The following is a 23845-nucleotide window of genomic DNA, read 5'->3' on the forward strand; positions in this document are numbered from 1 at the left end:
TGATCATCTGTTTTATGTAAAGGGAAGAAAGTAAGGAGTTACATTTTCACATTGTTCAACTGACATGATGAGCATGTATTTGTGAGTGTTTCTCCAGCACTCATGGTAACTCCTGCAATACAAAGTATTTTGCAGGACACTCACCGTTTTCCTGAAAGGGCCAAATAGAGAGAAAAGTAATAAAGAAATAGGGAAAAATAGATCAGAGAAAAATAATTCTGGGGCTTAAACAGGCTATCACACCATGAGCGTGTAAAATATTCATTTATTAATTACTGCTGCTACTCTGTAAAATTAAACATATTATTAATAAATAACATGAAGCATTCTCCCCCAAAATTTCTAAATTTGGTACTAATATAATATTTAACTTTCTCAGTTTGAAGGGTAGGCTAACGCTCCAAACTGACCCCGGTCAAGTGAGATTACAGTTTTAGAAATGTTTCACGTGATTTACAGTCAAGTACATGAAGCAGCCAGAGGACCTACACCATTTACTGCGGAAATAATGTCAGCTTTTTCTCTATACATTGCAAAGAATGAGAAACGTTTTTGCAAGAGACGTGTGCGTCTTTCAAGCTGTGGATCAGCGCCTCGAATGACAGCAAGCAGTATTCTGAATCTGAAGTTGGACCCTCATTCAGGTCAAAGAATCTTAAACCCATTTTTGTCCATTGTGTATGGAATAAACAACATTTTCTCACTTTATAGTGATATTTGTCAAGTAGTACAACTAAAGATTCAAGGACTTATGATGGCTACTAGACACATGTGTCATGATATTATGGGACCACAGATAGAACTTGGGGGTTTTAGTTGGCATAATGTTACCATAAATGGCTGAATTTTAAATTAAATAAAATAGTAAGTCTAGGTCTAGTATCCTCCTTTTACTAGCACTGTTGTCAGGTGAGAAAGACATGGTGTACAGGCTCATTCAGATGACTGGGCTTAATGTGCTTGACAATAAGACAAAGGGCAAAGCCAGAGAAAGCCAACCATTGGATTGCGTGACCCTAAAGTGGTTACGTTGCTTACTGGGGTACTAAGAAAATTAGAATTCATTCTGACTGACCGTGTTAGAAAAAATATATGTGTATGAATTTCTGTCATTTGCACTGAAATGCGAATAGTGGCTGAATCAAAATGCATGTATTACTAGATGGCAAGCTGTTTTAATATAGATTAAAACAACTCCAACTTTAGATATTTATGCCATGACAAGAGACATTGGAGATGTTGTTAATGCACAAAGCCGTGTGTCTGAACACTTGTGACTTAGAATTCTTGCAGAGTAGCGAAATGAGCTAGCCAAACCACATATCTCTTTTCAATAGTAGAGGTGTGTATATTGAAATGTAAAATGCTGATGTCCATGCAGTAAACAAGAAACATGGTATATTACAGTGTTTGTTAAAAAGCCTCAGTGTTAAATCAACAAAAAATGGTTAACAGAGAGCTATTGAATTATAGTTCTTGTGGGACAGCGTGGGGCAATAGTATTTTGAGTTTTGAAACAAACACTAACACTACCCCAACACTGTCAAATGTCTTTTTTGGGAAATGTAACATTAAACTTGTAAAAATGTAAAATATTTCTTTATATTCCTTAAAATAATACGATTAATGTAAAGATTTATTGCAGTATTTGTGCTATTATTACAAATTCTTTACACAAATTTATTACAAATAAAAGAATTGTCTGAATATGACACGGAACAGACATTATGACACTGACCATAACTAAGCTTTGTGTCTTAATGTAGGAAAGGGGGTTGTGTAGTATTACTATTATTTTACCTTTCTTTCCTTTGAAACTTTCAGTTTAGAGGCCGAGAGAGGGTGGGGCCTTTGAAGATGGTCAGTATCACGCTGTCTGAGAGTACATACTTCCAGGTCAATGACGCTGGTGCCATGACAACAGGCTTAGAGCAAGCCCAAGTGAAACCATTTGCAAAAGCTCAACCACTCCTTCCAAACCATAACCTGGAAAGCAGCCACAATGTTACCCCTCAAGGCCAGACCCTAACACAAGTGACACGGACCCTAAATCACAACCTCACCAGAACACACCAGAAGACTCTGATCCCCATATGTTCTGATTCAAAACCCATGCAAGCACACCAGACAAAAACAGGGTTACCTGACTAGGCTAATAAAGAAAAGAAAAAACAGAAAACTGTTTTAAGCAACCTATGGGAATGACCAACCAGCAAAGACTTATCAAACAAACAAAGACCATAACAAACAAAGACCATTTAATAGTGAAAGAGCATATGGCTAAAAGAATAACAGAAGGCTCATGAGAAAAGGGGAGACCACTGTGAAACAACCGTACGGAGATCTGATCTAATTAAATGTAGAAACAATAAAGTTACTACTGATACCCACTCACAATGTAAAAAGGGAAACGCCCGTGCTTATGAGTCACTGGTTTGACCATGTAAAACTATTGGGCTGGCACTGAGAGAGAGTGTCCAGCTTCCTTCAAACCGCCGGGATGGCACTGAGAGAGAGTGTCCAGCTTCCTTCAAACCGCCGGGATGGCACTGAGAGAGAGTGTCCAGCTTCCTTCAAACCACCGGGATGGCACTGCGAGAGAGTGTCCAGCTTCCTTCAAACCGCCGGGATGGCACTGCGAGAGAGTGTCCAGCTTCCTTCAAACCGCCGGGATGGCACTGCGAGAGAGTGTCCAGCTTCCTTCAAACCGCCGGGATGGCACTGCGAGAGAGTGTCCAGCTTCCTTCAAACCGCCGGGATGGCACTGAGAGAGAGTGTCCAGCTTCCTTCAAACCGCCGGGATGGCACTGCGAGAGAGTGTCCAGCTTCCTTCAAACCACTGGTATGGCACTGAGAGTGTATTTGCTTTCCCCAACATTTGGCAAGTGCACAAGGGATGATGACCAAAGACGGGAAAACGACCAGGTTTCACAGAGCAAGGGATTGGATTTGCAGAGCTGGCTCGATCAGAGAGTCATAGGCCTTTGTGGGAAGGTCTTTCCAGCAGGAGTTCTGGATTTGTTGCCAGCAGCACCTTGGAACTCTAGTCTTAATCAACATAATCAGGCGAGTTTGCTTGCTATAAGATGAGATAAGTAAATTCTAACAAACACAAACTAACAATGAGAAATTAGCAAACTAACAAAGAAAGAAAGAAAGAAAAAAACAAGAGATTCAAGTCTTAGTGAGGGACTATTAGCTTGAAAGAAAAATTTGAGTCTTGATTTTCCCTCTCAGAAGTTTTTTTGTAACGGTCCAAGTGATCAGCAGGAAGGGGAGCACCCCACTTCACACCTTGTACCAGACTGAGAAGGGGATCGAACTTTCCAGGTATATGTTGGGAACAGGACATGCCTGGTTCATATATATATTCAATGGCCTTTGTTTTGAATTCCGGTAGGACATAGGTTACAGGAATACATAAGATCACCAAAATGAATAAAACAAAAAAAATTATACATTTATTACCAATTTCTACTTCCTGATTACAGTTCCTTGAAGTATAACTAGGCTGGTAAGAGCTTCCTGCATTCTGATCAGTAGGTTTTATGACACCTGAGAAGAGGAGGAAGGATCAGAAAGCCATCTCAGCTTGGTAAGATATCAGCCAGGCCATTTATGACTTTGTTTGTCAGCATCATGGTGGAAGAGGGGTCCTGGGTCCTGTCCATGGGATGGGGGGTGAGAGAAAGCTAACCCTGAACAGACCAAAGTTAACAAATTATCAAAGGAATAATTTGTAGTCTGTCACTACATTGCTTTTGGAAGACCGCCAGTATAGCAGAGTGAAGTTAATCCTCACTGCATCACATGGCCATAGATGCAGAACTGTGAGGTGATCCAGGCAGTGCTTTTGAGATGGATTAGTGTCATGTGACCGGAAAACATGTTGAGAGCAGTTGCTGTGCTATGCAGACTGCAAGATGCAGATTAACCGATATGTAGGTCAAGCCTCTCTGCTGTATTTGACTGCAGTTGACTACAAAATGTAATAATCATATATCACAACCTTTGATTCTTCAGATTTAACAACTGGACTCTTTGCTGCGCTGATGATCCTCAGTATGCAAGCTTTTCAGATGGCTGTGCCCAAGGGTGGAGTTTCAGTGCTCATTAGATGGAAGGTTTTGTAGCTCAGTATTGATATAGGAGGTTTGTCATGTTGGTATGTAATTTAGGAAGCTGAGGAAGCCCGGGTGAAAGAAAATGCCAAAGAAAACCGGTGGTTGTGTAGGAGTTGTGTATTTACACACACACACATAGCCACAAACACACAGAGAGAGAGTGTTAACATATAAAAGTGAACAAAATGTACAAAAAATACATTGAAATGCCTCATGTCTTGCAATCAGAGACCAAATGGGTGTCCAGTGTCCTGCCCCACTACCGTGACTTCCCCACCCACAAGTAAGTGCACTCAATAAATGAACCACAACTAAACAAACCATTAAATGCATTTCATAATGAAACATTTTTAGTTCTAGTTATTTGCATTGTTTTCAGAGTCCCTTCCCAAAATGTCAAAAACTTTGACAAACTCTAACTTTATAGTATGTGGAAATAAAACTGTAAGTGTAGGCTAAATTATTATTGATGTTTCCACAAATGCACAACAGATGTATAATTTTAATTATTTTAAAAATAATGTGGTAACAAAGCAGATGTCACTGGTCACTAATAAGGGTAACGTGGCCTTATTTGAATATTTGCCTGTTCTTAAATATATTTATTTAAGAAAATATTTGAATGATACACTTACCTTGTGGCTGATCACAAAAGGCAGGCTTTGAATTCTTTGTGTTTAACTGTCCTGGAGTTAAGACATCATTGCAAGGTACTGTAGTCTAGAGGCAGTGGTGGCTCAACACACTCAGGGGGACACATAAAAGGAAAAGGATACTGAATTTGGATTAAACGTGTTGTAGTGTTCAATAAGAAGCTGTGTATCTGTAGTCGCCAGCTTTACTGTTAACGGCTTAAAGTGAAGTAACATTCAACGCTTCTGGTACTGTTGAAAACATAAGGCTAATATGCATTAGAGTAGCTGCCAGTATTGGTAGCAAGCTGGCAGACACCTGTGAGTATGAACTAAAGAACAGCTAAGAAATGCTACAATCCAGTCTTTACCTGTGACATTTATATGGAGTATGGACTTGCACTTGAAGTAAAGTGAAAACAACAACAACTGAAAACCCCAAAGTGTTTAAAGATAAAACTTGCGGATGTGTGGGTTCATTCCAGGATGTGTTCACCTACAAACACACACTTTTTCCCCATGTGCTGCATATTCACAGCAGAGGTCATGCAGGAGTTGACCAGAGTCAGCAAGACGTCGTAAGCTTATTGACCCACGTGTGTACTGATCAGAAGTGGTGCAGGCACAATGAGGCTCCACTGTCCGGCTCCAGCACTTAACAAAGGACGGAATCCATGGACACATTGTGCTTTGCGTTTAACACACTGCTGTACTTTAGGAGCTCTTACCAGTGCTATGATTCCTTCCTAAAATAGAACTGGCTGTCGAAAGGATGACAGCTTGATCTGACTAAAACATTGAAGAAACCATTCCCAGTCACCCAATCTGAGCTAAAAAAGAACGAAAGCCTGCAAGCTTCAGGGTGTCCATGAATTCTGAAGGATAAGAGTGGCATTCTGGGACACTGTTCTGTGAAATAACCTAAAGGACTTGTAGTGACCACAGAATGTTGAGTCTCATGTCACTTTTTTGAAAGATGTTTAACTAAGCAGCTATGCAAGTTTATCAAATGCTGTTTTTGTATGACAGAAATGAATGATTTAGCTACTTATAATGCGTTTGTATGAACTTATTTAGCTCACAATTGTTTGAAGTTGCCTGTACTCTGAGTATTTAGAAGCAATTACTATGAAAAATGCCATATCTGCATTTGAAGCCTTGTTTGTATACAAGTGTCAGAGACTCACTGCACAATTTTGGGATAGTTTAATCTCAAGTAAGATTTTGCTTCAAAAAGCACCAGATTTGCTTATGTCTTTTCAGGGAGACATTGCAGTGCTGCTGTGCTGCTGACAGAACATAATAAAAGTGGGAAAATGAATGTGGATTTAATTTACATTATTCCAAGTACACATCTATAAAGACTGAACATTCTTTAGCTGTGACATGAGTAATAGAAATGTGCCATCTCCTATCAATGGTACAATAGCACCGTTGAGATTAAACAAAAAACAAAAAAAACATATTTATTATTTCTGTTTGGCAGTACAAAATGGCATTCATTCATTACATCATTTGAACATTGCCAATCACACTGTCAACTTACTAAATAAGACATTATTAAAAGTTCATGTTTCTGATATAGGCCCATATTCTTCATAATAATGGTACCATAGATCACTGTGTGCTACTCATAAAATGAGTGCACTTAGAACAGAGAGTCCTCTGTTACAGTAGATTCTTTTCTGTAATAAGGCTTTGTACAATCATTTCAGGACTTAGTTTCAGTACTTAAAAATATCTAGTAATATGTTTTGTTAAACAAATAGCTTCCACACAGATGAGCAACTACACCCACACATTTGTGTTTTTTTATATATATATGAAATTTTTAATAAGGCGGCTGTTTACATTTTATTGTTTCAATAAAAAACAAGAAACTATCACACCTCCCTGCATAATGGTGTATGCATCATACATAAATAAAATTATGATACTGTCACTATGAAAAACTGGCATCTCCAAAACAATGATATAATGGAAGCCTCGATCCTTCATTAAATAGTTTAAAGAATTTGTAGTTGAGACAGACAAGAACTGACCCTTTACTATTAGTGCTGCTGTTAAGAACGAACATTTGAGGGAAGACATTTAGCTCTCCGGAAACAAACTGAGGAAATGTTAATACTTCTGTTCTCACAAATGACTAAATTACAGCCCTACAAAACATCAGACAATTGTTTAAAATTTTGGACTTTGTTACTTTGTGACCACATTACCCCATAATTGTAATTATAATAATGTCTCTTGGTATACTCTTCATAGGAATATGTTTCTTGAAACATCATATAGAATTTCTTTCCTGGTTCAGAATTTGGACATCATCCCTTTTCACCATACGTCATATATCTTATAGGGCTTTAAAATTAAGGAATTATGTTTTAAATGACTTTTATAGCAGAAACAGGCATTTTGCCTCTTCAAAACATGATCCTTTTTTCTTTGAGTGGTTCCATTTCTGCCCGACGTCCCAGGATGGCGTGACACCACGAATCCATATGACATTCCACGGTTGAACCTGCTTGGTCTAGCCTGCTGACGATGGGTTATCTATTGGCTTGTAAGGGGTAAAGCAGTACACCACTAAATGTGGAAAGGACTTCAGTGGAGACAGACACTGCCAGCGTTCCAGACATCAGTACAACACCTGCCTTCTGGCCCTGTCTAAGGTCAAGCACAAGGCTGGCGGAGGCGGAACCACCGCAGAGGCAACCTGTGGAGGCCACGGCCCCTGATCCTGATGTGTCAAGCCTCTGGATGCTGCGATTGGCTACTGAAAGAACCGCTTGTGCTCGGTCTCCTTCTGGAGCTGTTATCACAACGCTTAGCAGGTACCGCCCATCCATGGGCGCAGTAAATACACCTACAGGACAGACATGGACATGTTTATGTGTGCCTCCTATTTGTCATTTTTATGCACATAATTTATAAATCAACTAATAATCCAGTAATCCATTAATAATATATTTTTGCTAAATCGGTGAAGTGCTCGTGCAGAAGTGTGAACCTGTATTTGGGTCGTAGTGTCTGCCATCATTAAGCAGCACTTTGTTGAAGCGGATGATGCCAACCTCTCCAGAGTAAGATGATAAGAGAGTCAGACCAGATGAAAATGACACGGGAGCACTCGTACTCGTACCACCTGAAACACACGCGCACACACATTTCATACATGCTTTGCAATATGTGTATGTGAAGTACATGTGTATATTTTGAATTACTGATTTTAAAGTTATATCTACAATTTATTAAAATCATAAGAACAGTTACAATGTACCTGAGAGAATGTGAGGGATGATGGAGACTGGAGATGAAGGCGGATAGCCTGCAGGGCACAGGGGAAACACATAGCTCAAAAATACTGTCATAATTACTAACAAGTTATGACAAACACCTATTTTATAACTCTTGAACATACATCACAATTAAATCTGACATAGCCATATGGCTCCGGAAATTCAGAATGGAGACAGGCAAAAGGAAGAAGCCCCCCCCATATGCTTTAGGGAGTTTTTCCTTGCAACTGTTGCCCTTGCTCACTGGGGGCTTGGACCCAAACATCTGTAAAGCTGCTTTGCGACAACAGCTGTTGTAAAAAAAAGTGCTATATAAATAAATTTGACTTGACTTGACAGGCAGAGCTAGAAGGAACGGCCCACTCACCTGGTGCGGCAGCATATCCTTTAACAGGTGTCATGCTGCCATTGGCTCCCTGAGGAGGGCGGGAGGAGATCTTGGTTCCGGGTGGTCCCGCCTCCCCAGACTCCAAGACAGGAGAAGGTGGAAGGGCAGAGCTTGTCTCCATGGGAACACTGGACTCTTCCATACCACCATGAACACCTGTGGGGGGGGGGGGGGAATTAGGAGCGAGCAGAACAAGTAATAACATTACTGTCATAGTAATGACAGTACTGACAGTTAAAAGGACAGACAAAACATGGTTTTATAGACCTCAGTCTGTTTCTTCAGACAAATGTAGAACTAAAAACTTTCAGGATGGCTCATTAACTGAGAGCAGCACACCCCAAAGGAACTACAAATGGAAAGTGTGGGCAGTCGTTCAGTAGTGAGTGTGGGAAAGTTGAAGATTACAAGGCAGCTCTAACATTTTGGCAAATTACACACCATTCTACTTGATGAAGCAGCTTTCTATGAAGAACTCCGTGAGAATCTCTATTCAACTGTTTATCCTGATCATTCAAAACATAGGGTCAGAAAGTATAAAGTGATTTACAAAGCTAACAAAAAAACTGCATTTAAAAAAAATTGTATGGATATAGTAAAACCATAAAACACTATGAAGAAAATGCCTTTCATTATTGGGAAATATCCTAAGCTTGTGGTTACTTTTCCCCTCAGTAAAAAACATGTGTGTTTGTTTACTTACACTGGGCACAAGTGTTTATGACAACTGCTTTACACGTAACCAAACATCTAATCATGCTCTACCACTCAGAGTCACTCAATGTTTACAATATGCTATAATAATATTTAATAATATGAATATGAACTCATGTGAACTCTTAATATTGGTAATGACATTTATACTGGATAAATATATATAAACATTTATAAATATGTATATCTATATATTTATTTAAGGACAAAAAGGTAAACAACATGTGTTCTCTTATTCACAAGAGAATAACCAGCATTCTGAGGGGAAATAAAAACATCAATGATACCCCATTATGATGATCTAACACATACACACGCACGCATGCATGCACCTTAATCCTGGGTGTTCTCTGGCTGCTACTCCCGGTAGTTATATTTTTCAAAGCCTTTTAACTCAGTTAGTAATAATGAAACATTTCTGTGTACATATTAGGGCTAGTTTGGATTTCATGCACCTCTTACGACGATAAACGTGGATGCAGTAAGTGATGAAGTAATGAGGCAAACTGATGATTATTTACAGCTCATCACTTTAAACGATTGCAACCACACTGCGTAACTGTTTCTTATCCACCTCTGTTCTTAGGACAGTGAGCTGACCCTCAGCAAGAAGGTAAGCGGGTGATTTAATTGATGTACTCCACATAGTATCCCTGTGCTTGACACATGACGTCTTTCAACAGGTATCTGGCTGCCAGCTGGCCAGACTTACATCCACATGTCCATACATGTATCATGTTGAAGTAGTCAAGTAAATATGACCTTTTTCTTGACCATGCTTTGATCATTATGGGGTCAATGGATGTTTTCAAGCAGTAAAGCTACATTAGGGTGCTTTTTGAGGACAATACATTTCCTTGTCCAAGTTACAAGGTGGCTTAATAACAGGCATGGCTGTAAAACCATAAAGCCATTTAGTTCCCATGGCAATTTGTCAGAGAAGGCAAGAGACAAAACCTCCTCAAACTTTTTGCTCTAAATAAACAAATGCCATATAATTATGTTTTAAATCAATCCATAACTTTTAGAAAATGTTTAGATTGCACAATTTTTTGCACAAATGTTTAGATTGCACAAAAACAAGCAGAGATTAACAAATAACCATGGCAACTCTATAATGGAATGCATACCTACCAGAGAAGCATACAGCCTCCTTAGTAAGAGATTGACCAATTAGTATCAAGATGCAAATTCTAGTATGCCATTCAAGGCTTATAAAAAAGATGGAAAAAAATAACCATATGCAGTTGCATTTGGCTACAATAATGTTAGCTACACAGAGTCATGTTGTGGACAAATTAGGTCAATGATCAGTTAGTTTCAGTTGGTTTCATTACATCTATTACGTTCATGATTAACGCTGGTTCAAATGGCTGTGGACTTGGAGCATTTGCTGGAACTGTGTTAACTGTATGGATGTCTGTCTTACCAGTTGTGTTTCTCAAGTTGTTGGAAAATACGTGACTATCTGATTGGGTAACAAAATCTTCTTGATTAGTCTTTATTCACACCTCAGACTCATCAGAAATTTTCCTCACGGACTGCTACTATTCAGTTCAAAAATCAACAAAAATATGGACTATAGCATATTTTGCTAGTAGTCTTTGTCTTAATTCAATCTTGTGTAATATCTGTATTTGTGCTAGATGAAATTGCATTTATACATGTCAAGAACAAACTCTGAGTTTACCAGCAAAATGCTAAAAAACAAAATAAACAACAACAACAAAAAAAAACATGAAACATGATATGGGCCTTTCCTGACACCTCTTTCAACGACTTTTACTGACTTCTGGCAGAGCCTGAAAAACATACACATCTCAGTGGAACAGCAGCCTTCCACAGGTGGGCTTGAGACAGTATGAAGCAGGTAGAATTGGACATACACATACTCCATTTCTTCCTTGAACTGAAGAATTTTAAGAGTCTCTATTAGCTCTCTATTAGCACTTTGCGGGTCATTTAGCGTTGTTACGTTGAGAAATGACTGCACTGTGCACCACCTACTTGAATGTCAGCAATCATCAGGCTGCTTGTGTGAAGGAAAATACAGATGGATCAGTTTGGGAGGAGAAGGAGAAGAAAGAGAAGAAGAAGAAAGATAAAAAAGAGGAAGATAATGACTGAAAATCTACACAAGAGGCAATTGAGAGGCACTCCAAGCTGAAATGCTCTCTGAATGTCTCGTATCAGGACATGGCTGATAAACCAGTGACCGTTCTTTCCAAAATGGAGTCTGCCAGTCAGGTCACCCCACCATGTCCTGATAAAAAGTCTATAAATACACATCTATGCAGCTGGTTGAAAAGGACAAGTCAGACAGGAGAAGGTGGTTCACAGCCACAGTTCAAAGGTCAGAGTGCACCATGAAGCCAACACACTCACCATGCACACAAACCATACAAAAGATCAAGGAACTGACTGCTGGATCTTGCTCTCATTAGCACACATGCACGAGATGCAGTGTAGGAAATGCAGCAGCAAAAGGGGCCCCAAAGTGTATATTTGTTACAGAGCTGAAGACATGCTGCCACGCTCTAATTCACACAGGGAGCTGAAGGGTAAAAGTGAGAGTCAGTCATTTGCAGGGCCATAGAAATGGCTGGGTTACAGTGGCTTTGTTAAAAAAAAAAAAAAAAAAAAAAAAAAAAAAAAAGAGACATACAGTGGTATGGAATACAATAGGCCTGTTGTGTTTTTGGAGCATCTGAAATGAATTATATTCATCTGATATATTGTACACAATCTGTAAACTTGGTTTAAATGAAAATAGTGAGGGGAACCAACGGTTTAAAGTAATTGTTTCTAAATGTGCCTAAAACATTAAAAAGAGCTCTCAGGTTTCAAACATTGGTGGGTGCATTAGTCCTTGTTTTTAAAGGAATTACCCACTTGGGGGTCTGGGCTTATAATCTTTACTGTGCTCATACACACACAGGTCAAATGAGCAGCAGATGCGCGCTCACACACACACACGCACACACAGAAAAGCCAAGAGTTGCTCAACTCTGGGGCCTGTCTTTTTAGAACAGACATGTGTGTCCAATTAGGGTACCCAGAAAAAGAACTACCTACCTTACACTGCAATAAATAAATAAATAAATAAATAAATAAATAAATAAATAAATAACATATGCAACCCTCGCTCATAGGAAATTCTTCTCCAAACACTAACGCTTACTGGTGAGTTCCTTAAACAATCTAACCCTTAATTTCAGCAGTAGAATGGAGCACAGCTGCAACCCAGTCTCACAAGACTAGACTGCATTTGACATCTTCAATATTTCACTAATGTAAATTATTTTAAAAAAATGACTACAGAACTATTTAGTCACTAGACCCTCAGCATTTACATTAAAAAAAATCTTGTTCATCATCAGTGCTACTTTTGACACTGACACACTTGCTACTGAAAGTGCTGTTGAAGGAAACACGATTACTGGTAGAGAAGATTTAGCCATTAGCCACAGACTCTTGATATTTCCATATAACCTGTTTTAAATGGCTACTGAGATCCTACCCTATCAATACCTCATGACCAAAGATGTGTCCAAGAAAGTACACTTACAGAAAAAATGTTAGCATTATGACCCAGTCAACAAGGAAGCAACATTACAGATGCTATCAAATGTTGTTTAATAATCCTATTAACATAGTGTCGTGTTTACCTGTGTACTGAGGTGTACTGGTGGTTCTGTTCTGCTTGCACACTGTGGTGTGTGTATTTGTTCTCAAAGCATTGATGTCTGTGGAGTGCGCGAGGACAGTGCTGTTGAGCTGCCGGATGCAGTTCCAAAGTCCATGAACATGTTTGTTGAGTCCATCTTTAATCCGCAGAAGGCTGTCCGACATTGGCTCCAGCCTCCCACACAGGCTTTCGATTCTGGTCAACCGTCCGTCAACCCCAGACAACACGCCTTCCAGCCTGATGACCACTTCTTGGCTCCTCCCACAATCCTCCTCCAATTTGTCTAATCTGTTAGAGAGCTCATCAGTGTGATTTTGACAGTTGACCATCTGATTAAGCCCTCTGACTGAGTTCTCCATATTTTTAACCTGTTTCGCGAGAGAGCCCACCTCACTCTTCAGGCTTCCAGTGTGTTTCTCAATCTCTGCCATGTATTGGCTGTTTGTGTGATCTGTTGTTTGTGATTGTGGGCCTTCTACACTTTGCAGAGTTGCACTAATCTGACTCTCCAGTGCTTTGTTTTGTGATTCTTTGCCTTCTTCCAATTCCTTCCTCAGCATTTCTTCTAGTTGGAGGAACTGCACCGCCACCCTCCTCTCCACCAGGCTAAACTTCGCCTCGAACTCCTCCTCTTGGGCCTCCTGCTGAGTGATCGTCTCATTCAATTCACTAGCCAGGCTCTGATGTGCATTCTTCATGTTCTGGATGTCCAGTTGAAGGTCCAGGACATCTGACCCATTCGGAATGCCTGCTGAGATAAGGCGCTGCAAGTCTCCGATCTCCTGGTGGAGACGAGCTTCTTTGGACTCCAGGAGCTCAGTGAGACTGAAGTAGGAGGCCTCCTGCTCTTCACACTGCTCTTTAACCGAGAGCATTTTGTAGTCACAAGCATTCTTCAAATCAGCCATCTTAATGTCCATTCCTTCCAGCATCTCGGTGCGGATGGCTTGAAATTGTTCATCAATGTAAGCTTGGCAAGGGCAGTCAGGAGCCGAGGGAGGGGATGGATGAGAAACTGCAGATACTTCGTTTAGCCGATTCACCTGGCCTTCAAGGTGCTGCAGCTTTGTCTCAAGGTGATGGATTGTGTTGGTGTTGGTGCTGATGGTGTTGGAAAGCTCCTGGACCTGCTCCTGGATCTCATCTGTCACTGAAGTAATTGGAAGGTCCAAGGGCAGCAGGATACTTTCAGTTCCTCCAGCCAGGGCGCCCTGCGGCTGTCGTAGATTACCCAGGAAGTTTAGAATAATCTTGCTCGTGTCCTCTTCCAGGTCAAGCCGCAGATTATTGTTAGCAGCCTGCAAGTCAAGGACCGCTTGGGAGAGTCGCTGCACTTCCTCCTCTAGCTCTGTGACTCTAGAACCATCATTGTGGCCTCCAGCTTTCCCAGAATAGCCACCCTCAGTCTGCCGGGTTTGTCCATTTTGGCCAGGCTGTGTCCAAGGATGTGAACCAGAGAACACTTCTGGTCCTATTGGAGAATACAAAGTTACCATATAAACACTATACACACAGCTAACAAATCACCATTTTTCCTGTTTAGGCAGTGTTCATTCAAAAACCAAGAATGCTAAATAAAAATGTAAAGACAAAAGGTAGTACCAAGAGTTCTTGGCTCTGCTAATGCCCTTTATTTGTTACCTTCTAGTTGCCACTGAAAAGTTCTTACAAGGCTCTACAGTTCATCAGAAGTCATACCAAGGAAATTCGGTTGCTGCCCATGAATGGGTGGTGGATCTGGGCGTGGTTCTTGGAGAACATGAGGAACCAATCCAGGATCCTTAAGCTCCATGCAGTCATGACCATGGAAACCTGGGCAACATCTCCACTCCAGTTCAGTCACCTGCTTGTGGCCCACCTTGTACATGGGTCTCATATGAGTACGGTATCTGAATTCACAGATATGACATAATTGTCACATAGCATCAATTAACTAACAATTATTAATTGTACAGATTAATGAGAGTATCACCATGGACAAACAAACAACCCTATGTTGCTATCCCAGGGAAGACACTTTTAGTAAAGGACAGTCCACATCTGTCATAACAGCAAGTGAAAATGTGATGTACTGATGAAGCAACAGTACACATTATAAATATGTATGTGATTCAGTACTGGATGTTTAACATACTATGGTGTCCAAGTCGTCTATAAATGACCATATTCCAACACTGACTAGCCTATGGTGTATAATTACAAGCTGAAGATGTGCTGCCCATGCAATGCAGAGCAAAGTGTCAGCTTTAAACCAGTCCACAGAGGATTCTACCATGTAACTAATCTGGTGTGGATGACCCCCTCTGTCATGCTCCATTTCTCACACTAGTCACAAACTTAATCGTTCAAGGAAAAATAAAGTATGGCATTATTACATGGTGCATAATTCATTATGATTTAATCCAACTGTGACGCACATCTGGAGTGCAACTCGGAAAGCAAGAGGGTTAAATGACTAATGTGTGTGTGTGAGAGAGAGAGAGAGAGAGAGAGAGAGAGAGAGAGAGAGAGAGAGAGAGAGAGAGAGAGAGAGAGAGAGAGAGAGAGAGAGAGAGAGAGACACTGACCATGAGCTCACTTGTAAACTCACTCTCATCCATATGCACAAAGGGCATATGAGCCCTCTGTGCCAACAGTGAACCACTGAAATTCATAGACATTAGGTCATTAACAAATGCCTTACATCAGTGCTTCCTAATATTTCATCAAGGAACCCTTTACCACTTAGTTCCTGACCAAGGACTCCACCCACAAAAATGAACAAGAAATAAAAACATAAAATAAACCTTTTTGACATCAGTGATCACTCTAACCCATCACTGGTGCTATTATTTTGGATAATCAAGTAATGTTCACTAGTTAATATCACACTGACAATTATTTAACATATACATAATTCAATGTGATAAAAAAAAAAAGATTTCAGGTATAAATGCATTAAAAAAATTCAATTGTCTAATTTTGCTATTACCTTAGCTGATGCATCTGTAACACTGTTAGTTCTTAGCCAAGGTTCTTGACTCTAATATGGTGTGCCTCCACAATACTTATGCATCACCAGAATCTCTCCTCACCATTGTTAAAGTCATAAAATAGCTTAGAGCCTGACATTAACAGTCTTTCTATCAAAGTGTGATCAATGTTTGATAGGTTGTGGTATTCAGTTTATCTCTGCACATTTCCCACAATGTCAGTTATGAAATTTGAGATATATGGTCACATAGATCCATGATGTCAAAAGTTCTTCTCATGTATGTGCGCGTGACCGAGACAAATGACCGAGAGAGAGAGAGAGAGAGAGAGAGATGTTAATCATTCAAATGTTATCCGACTGAGAGTATTGGGGGGGGGGGGGGGGGGGCAGTTTTCAGAGGCATGATTGCTAATTAACTGCGTCTTCTCTAACAGAAATAAACCTCGGCACCAGATATAAAATCTCCACAAAATGTCTCTGACAAAGCTTCTTTTAACTAGATTGCATCTCGGACCTCGCTGTGCCACGAGGCAATCGTACTGGTGCCCTGCTGACCAATAAAACCCAGCGCGCCTCCGCCCTTCATATATTATCTGGAGAAACTTACATTACACGCTGCGCGCAGTCAGGCTGATGCATTGGGCAAGGCGCGATCTCGGGTTCCACGACGCTCTCCGTCCCCCCCAGCACAACACAAGTCACGTTCTTGTGCACGACGAAGGCACACCAATTTCTGTGTGAGTGCAATTCCGCAATATACAATAAATTAATCTGATTAGTAGTACACCTAGACTAGCAGGGACTCAGGGAGTCTTCTCTCCACTCCAGAATAAATTGAACTGTTATTACGTCAAGATATATACATCCATTACATATGACGTACATGCACATTATCGGACACGTTTAAATGGTATTAGATGAATTGCTGTAGTAATCGGCAGTGTTTTAACAGTTAACTCTTAAGTAAAGCTGGCATAAAACAGTTACATAAAACATTTTCTGCGCTATCCATTCTTTACAAATAGCAGAACCTAAATTCGTGTAGACCCATTTTAAAGTAGTACACTCACTTGTTCCTTTGCTGTGCAATCGAGCTGGAGTACGGGGAGCCTTGGAATAAACTGTATCTCGACGGGGTTCCATAAATTAATGGAAAAACTATCAAAAGAATCACCGTTGATGGAAGTATACAGCCTGCACATGTAGACTTCATGTTTAAAGACAAAACTACAAGGCGTAGTATATGGAAATAGCACAAAAACCTACACAGGTTTGCTTGAAGTTTCGAAGGCAGACGCCCCAAGTGTGAGATGTACCCCCGCCCGTGCGCCCCGCCCCCGCCCGAGAGCGCGCACACGCGCTTTACTACCTCTGCTTCTGAGCATGTCTCATATGCTCTCTGGTTTCCAAACTCGTTAGAGCTGCTTTGAGGTCTTCCCATAAAGGTAGACGGACGTGCAATAACATCTTAAATTGTACATTTGGAAGATAAAAGGTATACTCAAACCTTTTAAACCGAGAAAATCTGTACTAGGCTATTTGGGACGAAACGGCACGATGTCACTTACTACAGAAACTACACAACGAACGTTTATGACATTTATCTGCAAACGAATTCAGCCATTTTTTACTTTTTTATAGTTTGTAAAAAATGAAAAACAAAAACAAACAAAAACAAAATTAACACGCCAAGTCAGCAGGTTAAGAAGTGCAAAACGAATAACGCGCAAGCTCTTGACCATCGCGGTGGAACAAGCATAGGCCGGTAGAATAAGAAGTGCACCGTGTCCTGGCGCGTTATAACCCGTCACGGCCACAAGGGCTCTTGGTAACTACTAAAAACCTCCGCCCCTCCCCTCTTCTTTTCTCCTCGTTTCGATCCATACCAGACAAGATTAACATCGGAAACCTTCCATTTTGTCTTTACAAACGTGTAGAGCAGCATGCATTATTCACCAGTGCATAATTATAAATGTTATAATATTTGTAACTATAATTAGCTATAAATGTTTCACGAATTAAGAAAACTATAAAAAAGGAAGCTATTTAGTCGTCAAAATGGAAAAGAGCCATTTCCAGACTGACTCCTGAATGGATTGTTAACGATTCATTAATATATTATTAACGATTACAGAGTTGCTGGTGTTTTTCTTTTCTTTTTTGGGGGTGGGGTGTATATAACATGCTGGCAAAGAAAGTATACACAAGCGCACAGAAAAGTCAAAGAGAATCTTGTTAACTGATGTAAACAGATACACATTTCTTTTTCTTCCTTTTTTAAGAACAGAAACATACAGAATAATACAGAATGTGTTTTTTTACATGGTCTATAAACTGAGCTGCCTTTTCTGTTGAAATCAACCAGAAACTAATTAAGGTAAAAAAAAATGGTAGTAAAAATAACATATAAAAAGCACTTCATATCATCAAAGGTTTAAAAAGATCTAGAATTTGTGAACTTAAGTATTAAACAGAGATTCTCACAGTATTTGACAGAAGGTTAAGCCCTGGTTACAGAAAGAACATCCCTCTGGAGTTTTTGCAGCAGTTAAAAATAAATACTGGACTGAGATGACTTTGCTGGCTGGTCTCAGGGTGATCCCATCCACGGATCTGTAAAAAGAGCAAAGTGAAAATATTTCAAGTTAACGAGGGATTAGAGTTTTGCGAAGTTGTCCCAAACAATCTTGGAAAATGCAAGTTTGGTACACCTTTTCCTGCAGACAGGCCTACGAAATCACTTTCCCACCAAGGAGAGAATATGGTGCATGCTCTACTAACCCTCTGTACCTTTAGCCGTGACTGTGGTGTTTCTAAAACCCCAGCACTGAGGGACAGAATGGCCTGTGGACTCACGGTCCTTTCAGAGGAATTCCATGCTGTGAGCTTGTTGCAGCATGGTTGTTACAGCACAGTTACAGTGAACCTTACAAGATGGGACTGTACGTTCTGTACATTGTGTATATAAACATAATATACATATATTGTACATACATTGCTAAAATATTTTTGTATTATATATATATATATATATATATATATATATATATATATATTTGTCTATGCACCCCTGTTTTTCTTTTTCCTCAGTTTGGACAGAGCACTCAACCATTTCACTGCGAGTTACACTGTGTATGACTATGTATGTGACAAATAAACCAAACCTGAAACCTGAACCTGATTTAGTGTAGGATTCTGGGTAAAAGGAAGAAGAGCTTCCCCATCTTGATTAATCTAGAACTGAAATAGCTACTCAGTTATCCGTGCATTTCAACGGGTTCTTTACCAGAAGATATACCAAATATATATAAAATAGTGTTTAAAAGTCCTAGAAAAAAAGGGCCGTCAGTCTGCAGTATGCAGTCACTTCCTGATACCCGATACTGATTTTTATTTCTTCCTTTGTTCTTTTCAAAATGAGTCAACTTCAAATCAAAAACAAAATTTGTTGAAAATGGGGGTCAACATTGCTTGGACCCTGCACCTGAGGAAACCAATTGCTTATTCAACAGCTCAAGAGGTGGGACTCTTACCGAGGGCTCGGCGGGTTTTGCGGCGAGCTCTCTTTGCTGGTGGGGAATCAGCTGCGTCTACATTGCTGGGCTTTGCAGCTGAAGCAGGGAAGGAACGCACAGGGGTGCTGGCTGTAAACAAACAAACAAAAACGTATGAGGGCCTTAAACACACCCACACAAGTGCCTTAATTACTCCGATCTGCAGTTGGTTTCTAAAGAAAGCATGTGCAATACACTTAATGCACAGACTTTCATCTCACACACAGCCCACAATCCCAAAGGAGTCACAAAAATATAAACAAACAAACAAAAAAAATAAAGTGACACCCTAACCCACTCACTGAGTTTTTGCTCAATGTCTCTGAGCTCCACCTCTTGCTGCCGGAGCTCCTGCTGTTTCTCTTTCATTTCAGGGCTCTTCATGTACTGCATGTGGCTGTCATAATCTTTCTGCCTCTCCCATGTTTTCTGTATTGCTACAGAAAGCTGCTGCAGCAATTCTACACACACACACACACACACACACACACACACACACACACACACACAGGGTAAAAGACATTAAAGATGTACACTGCACGCACCTCAACAATTACTGTCATCATAATAGTATGCACAAGAGTCCTAAGATATATAGAAACGAGAGAGAGAGCTACTGCATGAAGGACAAATATTTGAGCAGCTTGCATTACTTATTTGCTTGCATGTGGTTTGGTACTCTTTAGGCAGTGGTGCTCCAAACACCTGCCCTCTCAGCTTCTCTATCGAAGGGGCCTTGTTCTGCAGGCCTCCAAACTTCCCGTTGCTACGGATACGCTCCCCATGCCGTGTCAGCAGGGTAGGGCACTGCACCTTACTCTGGACCACCTGTCAAACACACATGCACACAAAGTATGCCTGCTGCTCAGAAATACGTATAAAACTGCAGACAAATCATTCTAAATTTAGGAACACACCTTTGCACATGCAAATTCAGTAACATTTAGCTTTTACATGTGTTGTATTTATTGTTGATTTTGGCAAGAACTAGTCTGATTTGTTTTTGCTCTTGGAATGTGATTACATTAACAAAAATAAGTGTTTGCGAGTATGAAAGTTTCTGTTATGACATTTCTTTCTACCCTTCTACATCATGTGCTTAATAAAATGAACACGTGCTGTCCAAAAGTATAACCGGTGAAATTAGGAATGGTAATGAAATTTGTCTTGCTGCACGCACTTACCCCCTTGCGGTAATGATTGGCTGAGTCCAAATCATCCACTAATATGGTGTCTCCAAGAAGACTTGCGAAGACTGTCCAAAAATGAGACATGCATGGTTACTACAGTCTCTTTCTCTCTCTCGTTCACGCACCCCCCCCCCCCCCCCTTTGGAAAGCCAAGTGACCCATGGTGCCAGAACGTGTAGGCTGAAAACACATGGCCCTTAGTTAACTCATTCTGATATGGGCTATTTATTCTTTCTGACAGAAGGGCAAAAAAATAAAAAAAAATCAGCAGAGTAGTCTACAGCCACTCTGACAATGAGTGCTGAAAGTAACCTTCCACAGACACAGACACACACACAAAAGCACAGCTAGGCGAGCCTGCCAATAGTGGCCATATGAGCATCTGGAACTACTGAAACCCAACTCAGCGAACTCGGCTGGGGAGAGGACAGCGCGCACTCTGTTCCTCTCCAATCTCAATGACACAAATGCTACAGCATCTCTCACCCTCCCCCACTGCAGAGTATTCAGCTGGGGGTGTCATCTGGAAACAATCAAAAAGAGGAAGTGAGTCTAACACGTTGACTGCACAACAGCGAGGAAAGATAACGCTATACTGGCCAGCGGAGAGAGCGAGTGCTGTTCAGCATGGCTGACGACAGTGAGAAGGTAGGGGTGCTGAAGTGTCCAGTCTCACTGAGTCACATCCCCAACCTCATAACCACCGACAGGAAATGGTGACTCGGCTCCCACTTAAATCTGTCTGTCATAAAGGCTGAGGAAGTGGGTGTGGGTGTGTGTGTTTGTGTGCATGCGTGCATGCTCCAAGAACTTACCCATGTTGCAGCTTTCTGCATGCTCGGGAAAAATGAGAAGATCTCTAACGAACACAGGGTTCCCTACAGGGTGGAAGAGATTCCCTTCGTTCCTGATGTGGGGCAGCGGCCTGCAGGGAGCACAAAACACAGCCAGGTGCTCGTGGAAAACCAACAGAAACAAGCACTGAGGCACAGGCTAAAAACTGGACAGAGTCGTTCTGAAACATTTAAGAGCAAATGAGAACTATGAATGTGTGCGTTTCTTCCTTTCCTTCTTTCTGCCTACCTCTGCTACTGCTATAACCAGTGAATTTCCTCTGGGATTAATAAAGTGACCAACCAACCAACCAACCAACCCACCAACCAACCAACCCACCAAGACTCTCACACAAAAAAAGGGGGATCACTGTCCTGTTGGGAAGCATACGTAACTGAATCAATCAGACTTGCTTTGGTGCAAATGAAAGTGGACAACAGGTGCACTGGAGAGACAACAAGACAACCTTCAAAAACACAGTGGCCACAGAATTACTCTCTCCTTATTGATTCGTCTCTACAGTGCTGTAGTTTTGTGTTTTGCTGGTGTCATTTTTACTACTACTAATGTATGTCACTAATACATTCAGGTTGTACAGGTACTTCAGCTCCTCCAGGATGGTATAGCCATACGTGCTGTGATTTGCTGGGTCTCCCATCCCAGGCGCAAGAGCATGGAGGAGATACCAGGACACTGGTATTACACGAGGAGAGCTGAACAGTGCATCTGGGCATGTATCTGCTCCAATGTGTCAGGAGGAACAGGAGGAGCACTGCCAGAGCTGGCGTGCATGTTTCTGGTTTGCAGGGCCAATGTTATCTAGTGGGACCAGTACTCACAGCCCAGCACCAGGCAGATTGATTACCAGAACACCAGAACTAAACACGTGCCTGGCACCCTGCGGTCTTCACAGATGAGAGCAGGTTGACCCAGAGCACAAATGACATATGAAAGAGTCTGGAGATTCTGTGATGAACATTATGCCACCTACATCATCCAGCATAACTGGTTTGGTGGTAGGCCAGAAATGGTCTGAGAGGGTCACACTTTGAGGGTCTCACAAACCTCCACGTGGTAGCCAATGGTACCCTGACTGCTGTTAGGTACAAGGATGAAATCTTCAAAGCCAAATGTCAGACCTTTTACTGGTGCAGTGTGGCCAGGGTTCCTCCTGGTGCAGGACAACAATTGGGGATTGGGACTAAACAGCTGTGTATAGCCTTAAGAAAACCACTTTGCTAGGGAGCATAAAGATTGGACTCTGGAGCAATGGAAGAAGGTCATGTAGTTTGATGAGTCCAGATTTACCCTGTTCCAGCGTGATTGGCGCATCAGGGTAAGAAGACAGGTGGCTGAAGTGATGCATCCATCATGCCTAGTGCCTACTGTACAAGCCTGTGGAGGCAATGCTATGATCTGGGGTTGCTGCAGTTGGTCAGGTGTAGGTCACGTTATGTGCCCAAAGAATGAGGTCAGCGGACTACCTGAATATACTGAACGACCAGGTTGTTCAATCGATTGATTTTTTCTTCCCTGATGGCATGGGCATTTTCCAAGATGACAATGCCAGGTTTCATCGGGCTCAAATTGTGAAAGAGTGGTTCAGAGAGTATGAGACATCATTTTCACACATGGATTGGCCACCAGAGTCCAGACCTGAACCCCATTGAAAATCTTTGGGATGTGTTGGAGAAGACTGCGCAGTAGTCCAAATCGCCCATCAACAATACAAGATCTTGGGGAGAAATTAATGCAACTCTGGACAGAAATAAATGTGACAATGCATAAGCTTGTGGAAATGATGCCACAGCGAATGCGTGCCATAATCAAATCTAAAGGCCGTCCAACGAAATATTAGTGTGTGATCTTTTTTTTGGCCAGGCAGTGTATTCATTCATTCATTCATTCATTCATTCTCACTCACACACACACACACACACACACACACACACACACACACACACACACACACACACACACACACAGAGCATCTGTAAAGTATTCAGAGTGCTTCACTTTTTCCACATTTTATGTTACAGCCTTATTCCAAAATGGATTAAATTAATTTTTCCCTCAAAATTCTACACACAATACCCCATAATGACAAAGTGAAAAAAGTTTGTTTGGAATTTTTGCAAATTTATTTAAAAAAATAAATCACATGTACATAAGTATTCACAGCCTTTGCCATGACACTCAAAATTGAGCTCAGGTGCATCCTGTTTCCACTAATCATCCTTCAGTTAATTCGACAACTTGATTGGAGTCCACCTGTGGAAATCCAGTTGATTGGACATGATTTGGAAAGGCACACACCTGTCTATATAAGGTCCCATAGTTGACAGTACATGTCAGAGCACAAACCAAGCGGCAAAGTCCAAGGAATTGTTTGTAGACCTCTGAGACAGGATTGTATCGAGGAACAGATCGGGGGAAGGCTAAAGAAAATTT

At 41.0% G+C, this 23845-nt stretch overlaps 2 protein-coding genes across 6 annotated transcripts in view; both read right to left on the bottom strand.

Moving 5' to 3' along the window:
- Positions 1-6190: 6190 nt before the first annotated feature.
- Positions 6191-17127, bottom strand: emilin2b (elastin microfibril interfacer 2b). Its single transcript, XM_027013159.3, has 8 exons — positions 16887-17127; positions 16424-16549; positions 14541-14731; positions 12823-14313; positions 8420-8596; positions 8034-8081; positions 7764-7898; positions 6191-7619 (listed from the first exon to the last, which is right to left on the bottom strand). The coding sequence occupies exons 1-8, from the start codon at positions 17027-17029 to the stop codon at positions 7303-7305; spliced, it is 2628 nt and encodes an 875-aa protein (XP_026868960.2). The 5' UTR covers positions 17030-17127; the 3' UTR covers positions 6191-7302.
- A 903-nt stretch (positions 17128-18030) lies between these two features.
- smchd1 (structural maintenance of chromosomes flexible hinge domain containing 1) overlaps positions 18031-23845 on the bottom strand; it is a 31916-nt gene continuing 26101 nt past the window's right edge. For 3 of the 5 annotated variants that reach the window (XM_081695308.1, XM_081695309.1, XM_027013099.3), the window contains 6 exons: positions 21376-21485; positions 20555-20625; positions 20024-20198; positions 19673-19831; positions 19350-19460; positions 18031-18429 (listed from right to left, as the gene is read on the bottom strand). In XM_081695308.1, the coding sequence (XP_081551434.1) occupies positions 18407-18429; positions 19350-19460; positions 19673-19831; positions 20024-20198; positions 20555-20625; positions 21376-21485 (649 nt within the window). In that variant the 3' untranslated portion in view covers positions 18031-18406. Of the gene's footprint in view, positions 18430-19349; positions 19461-19672; positions 19832-20023; positions 20199-20554; positions 20626-21375; positions 21486-23845 lie in introns of those variants that run through there. The other 2 variants (XM_081695310.1, XM_081695311.1) reach the window with 2 other exon arrangements.

This window comes from Electrophorus electricus, chromosome 13, assembly GCF_041902795.1.
Source record: "Electrophorus electricus isolate QZ-2024a chromosome 13, ASM4190279v1, whole genome shotgun sequence".
Classification (NCBI taxonomy): Eukaryota; Metazoa; Chordata; class Actinopteri; order Gymnotiformes; family Gymnotidae; genus Electrophorus; species Electrophorus electricus.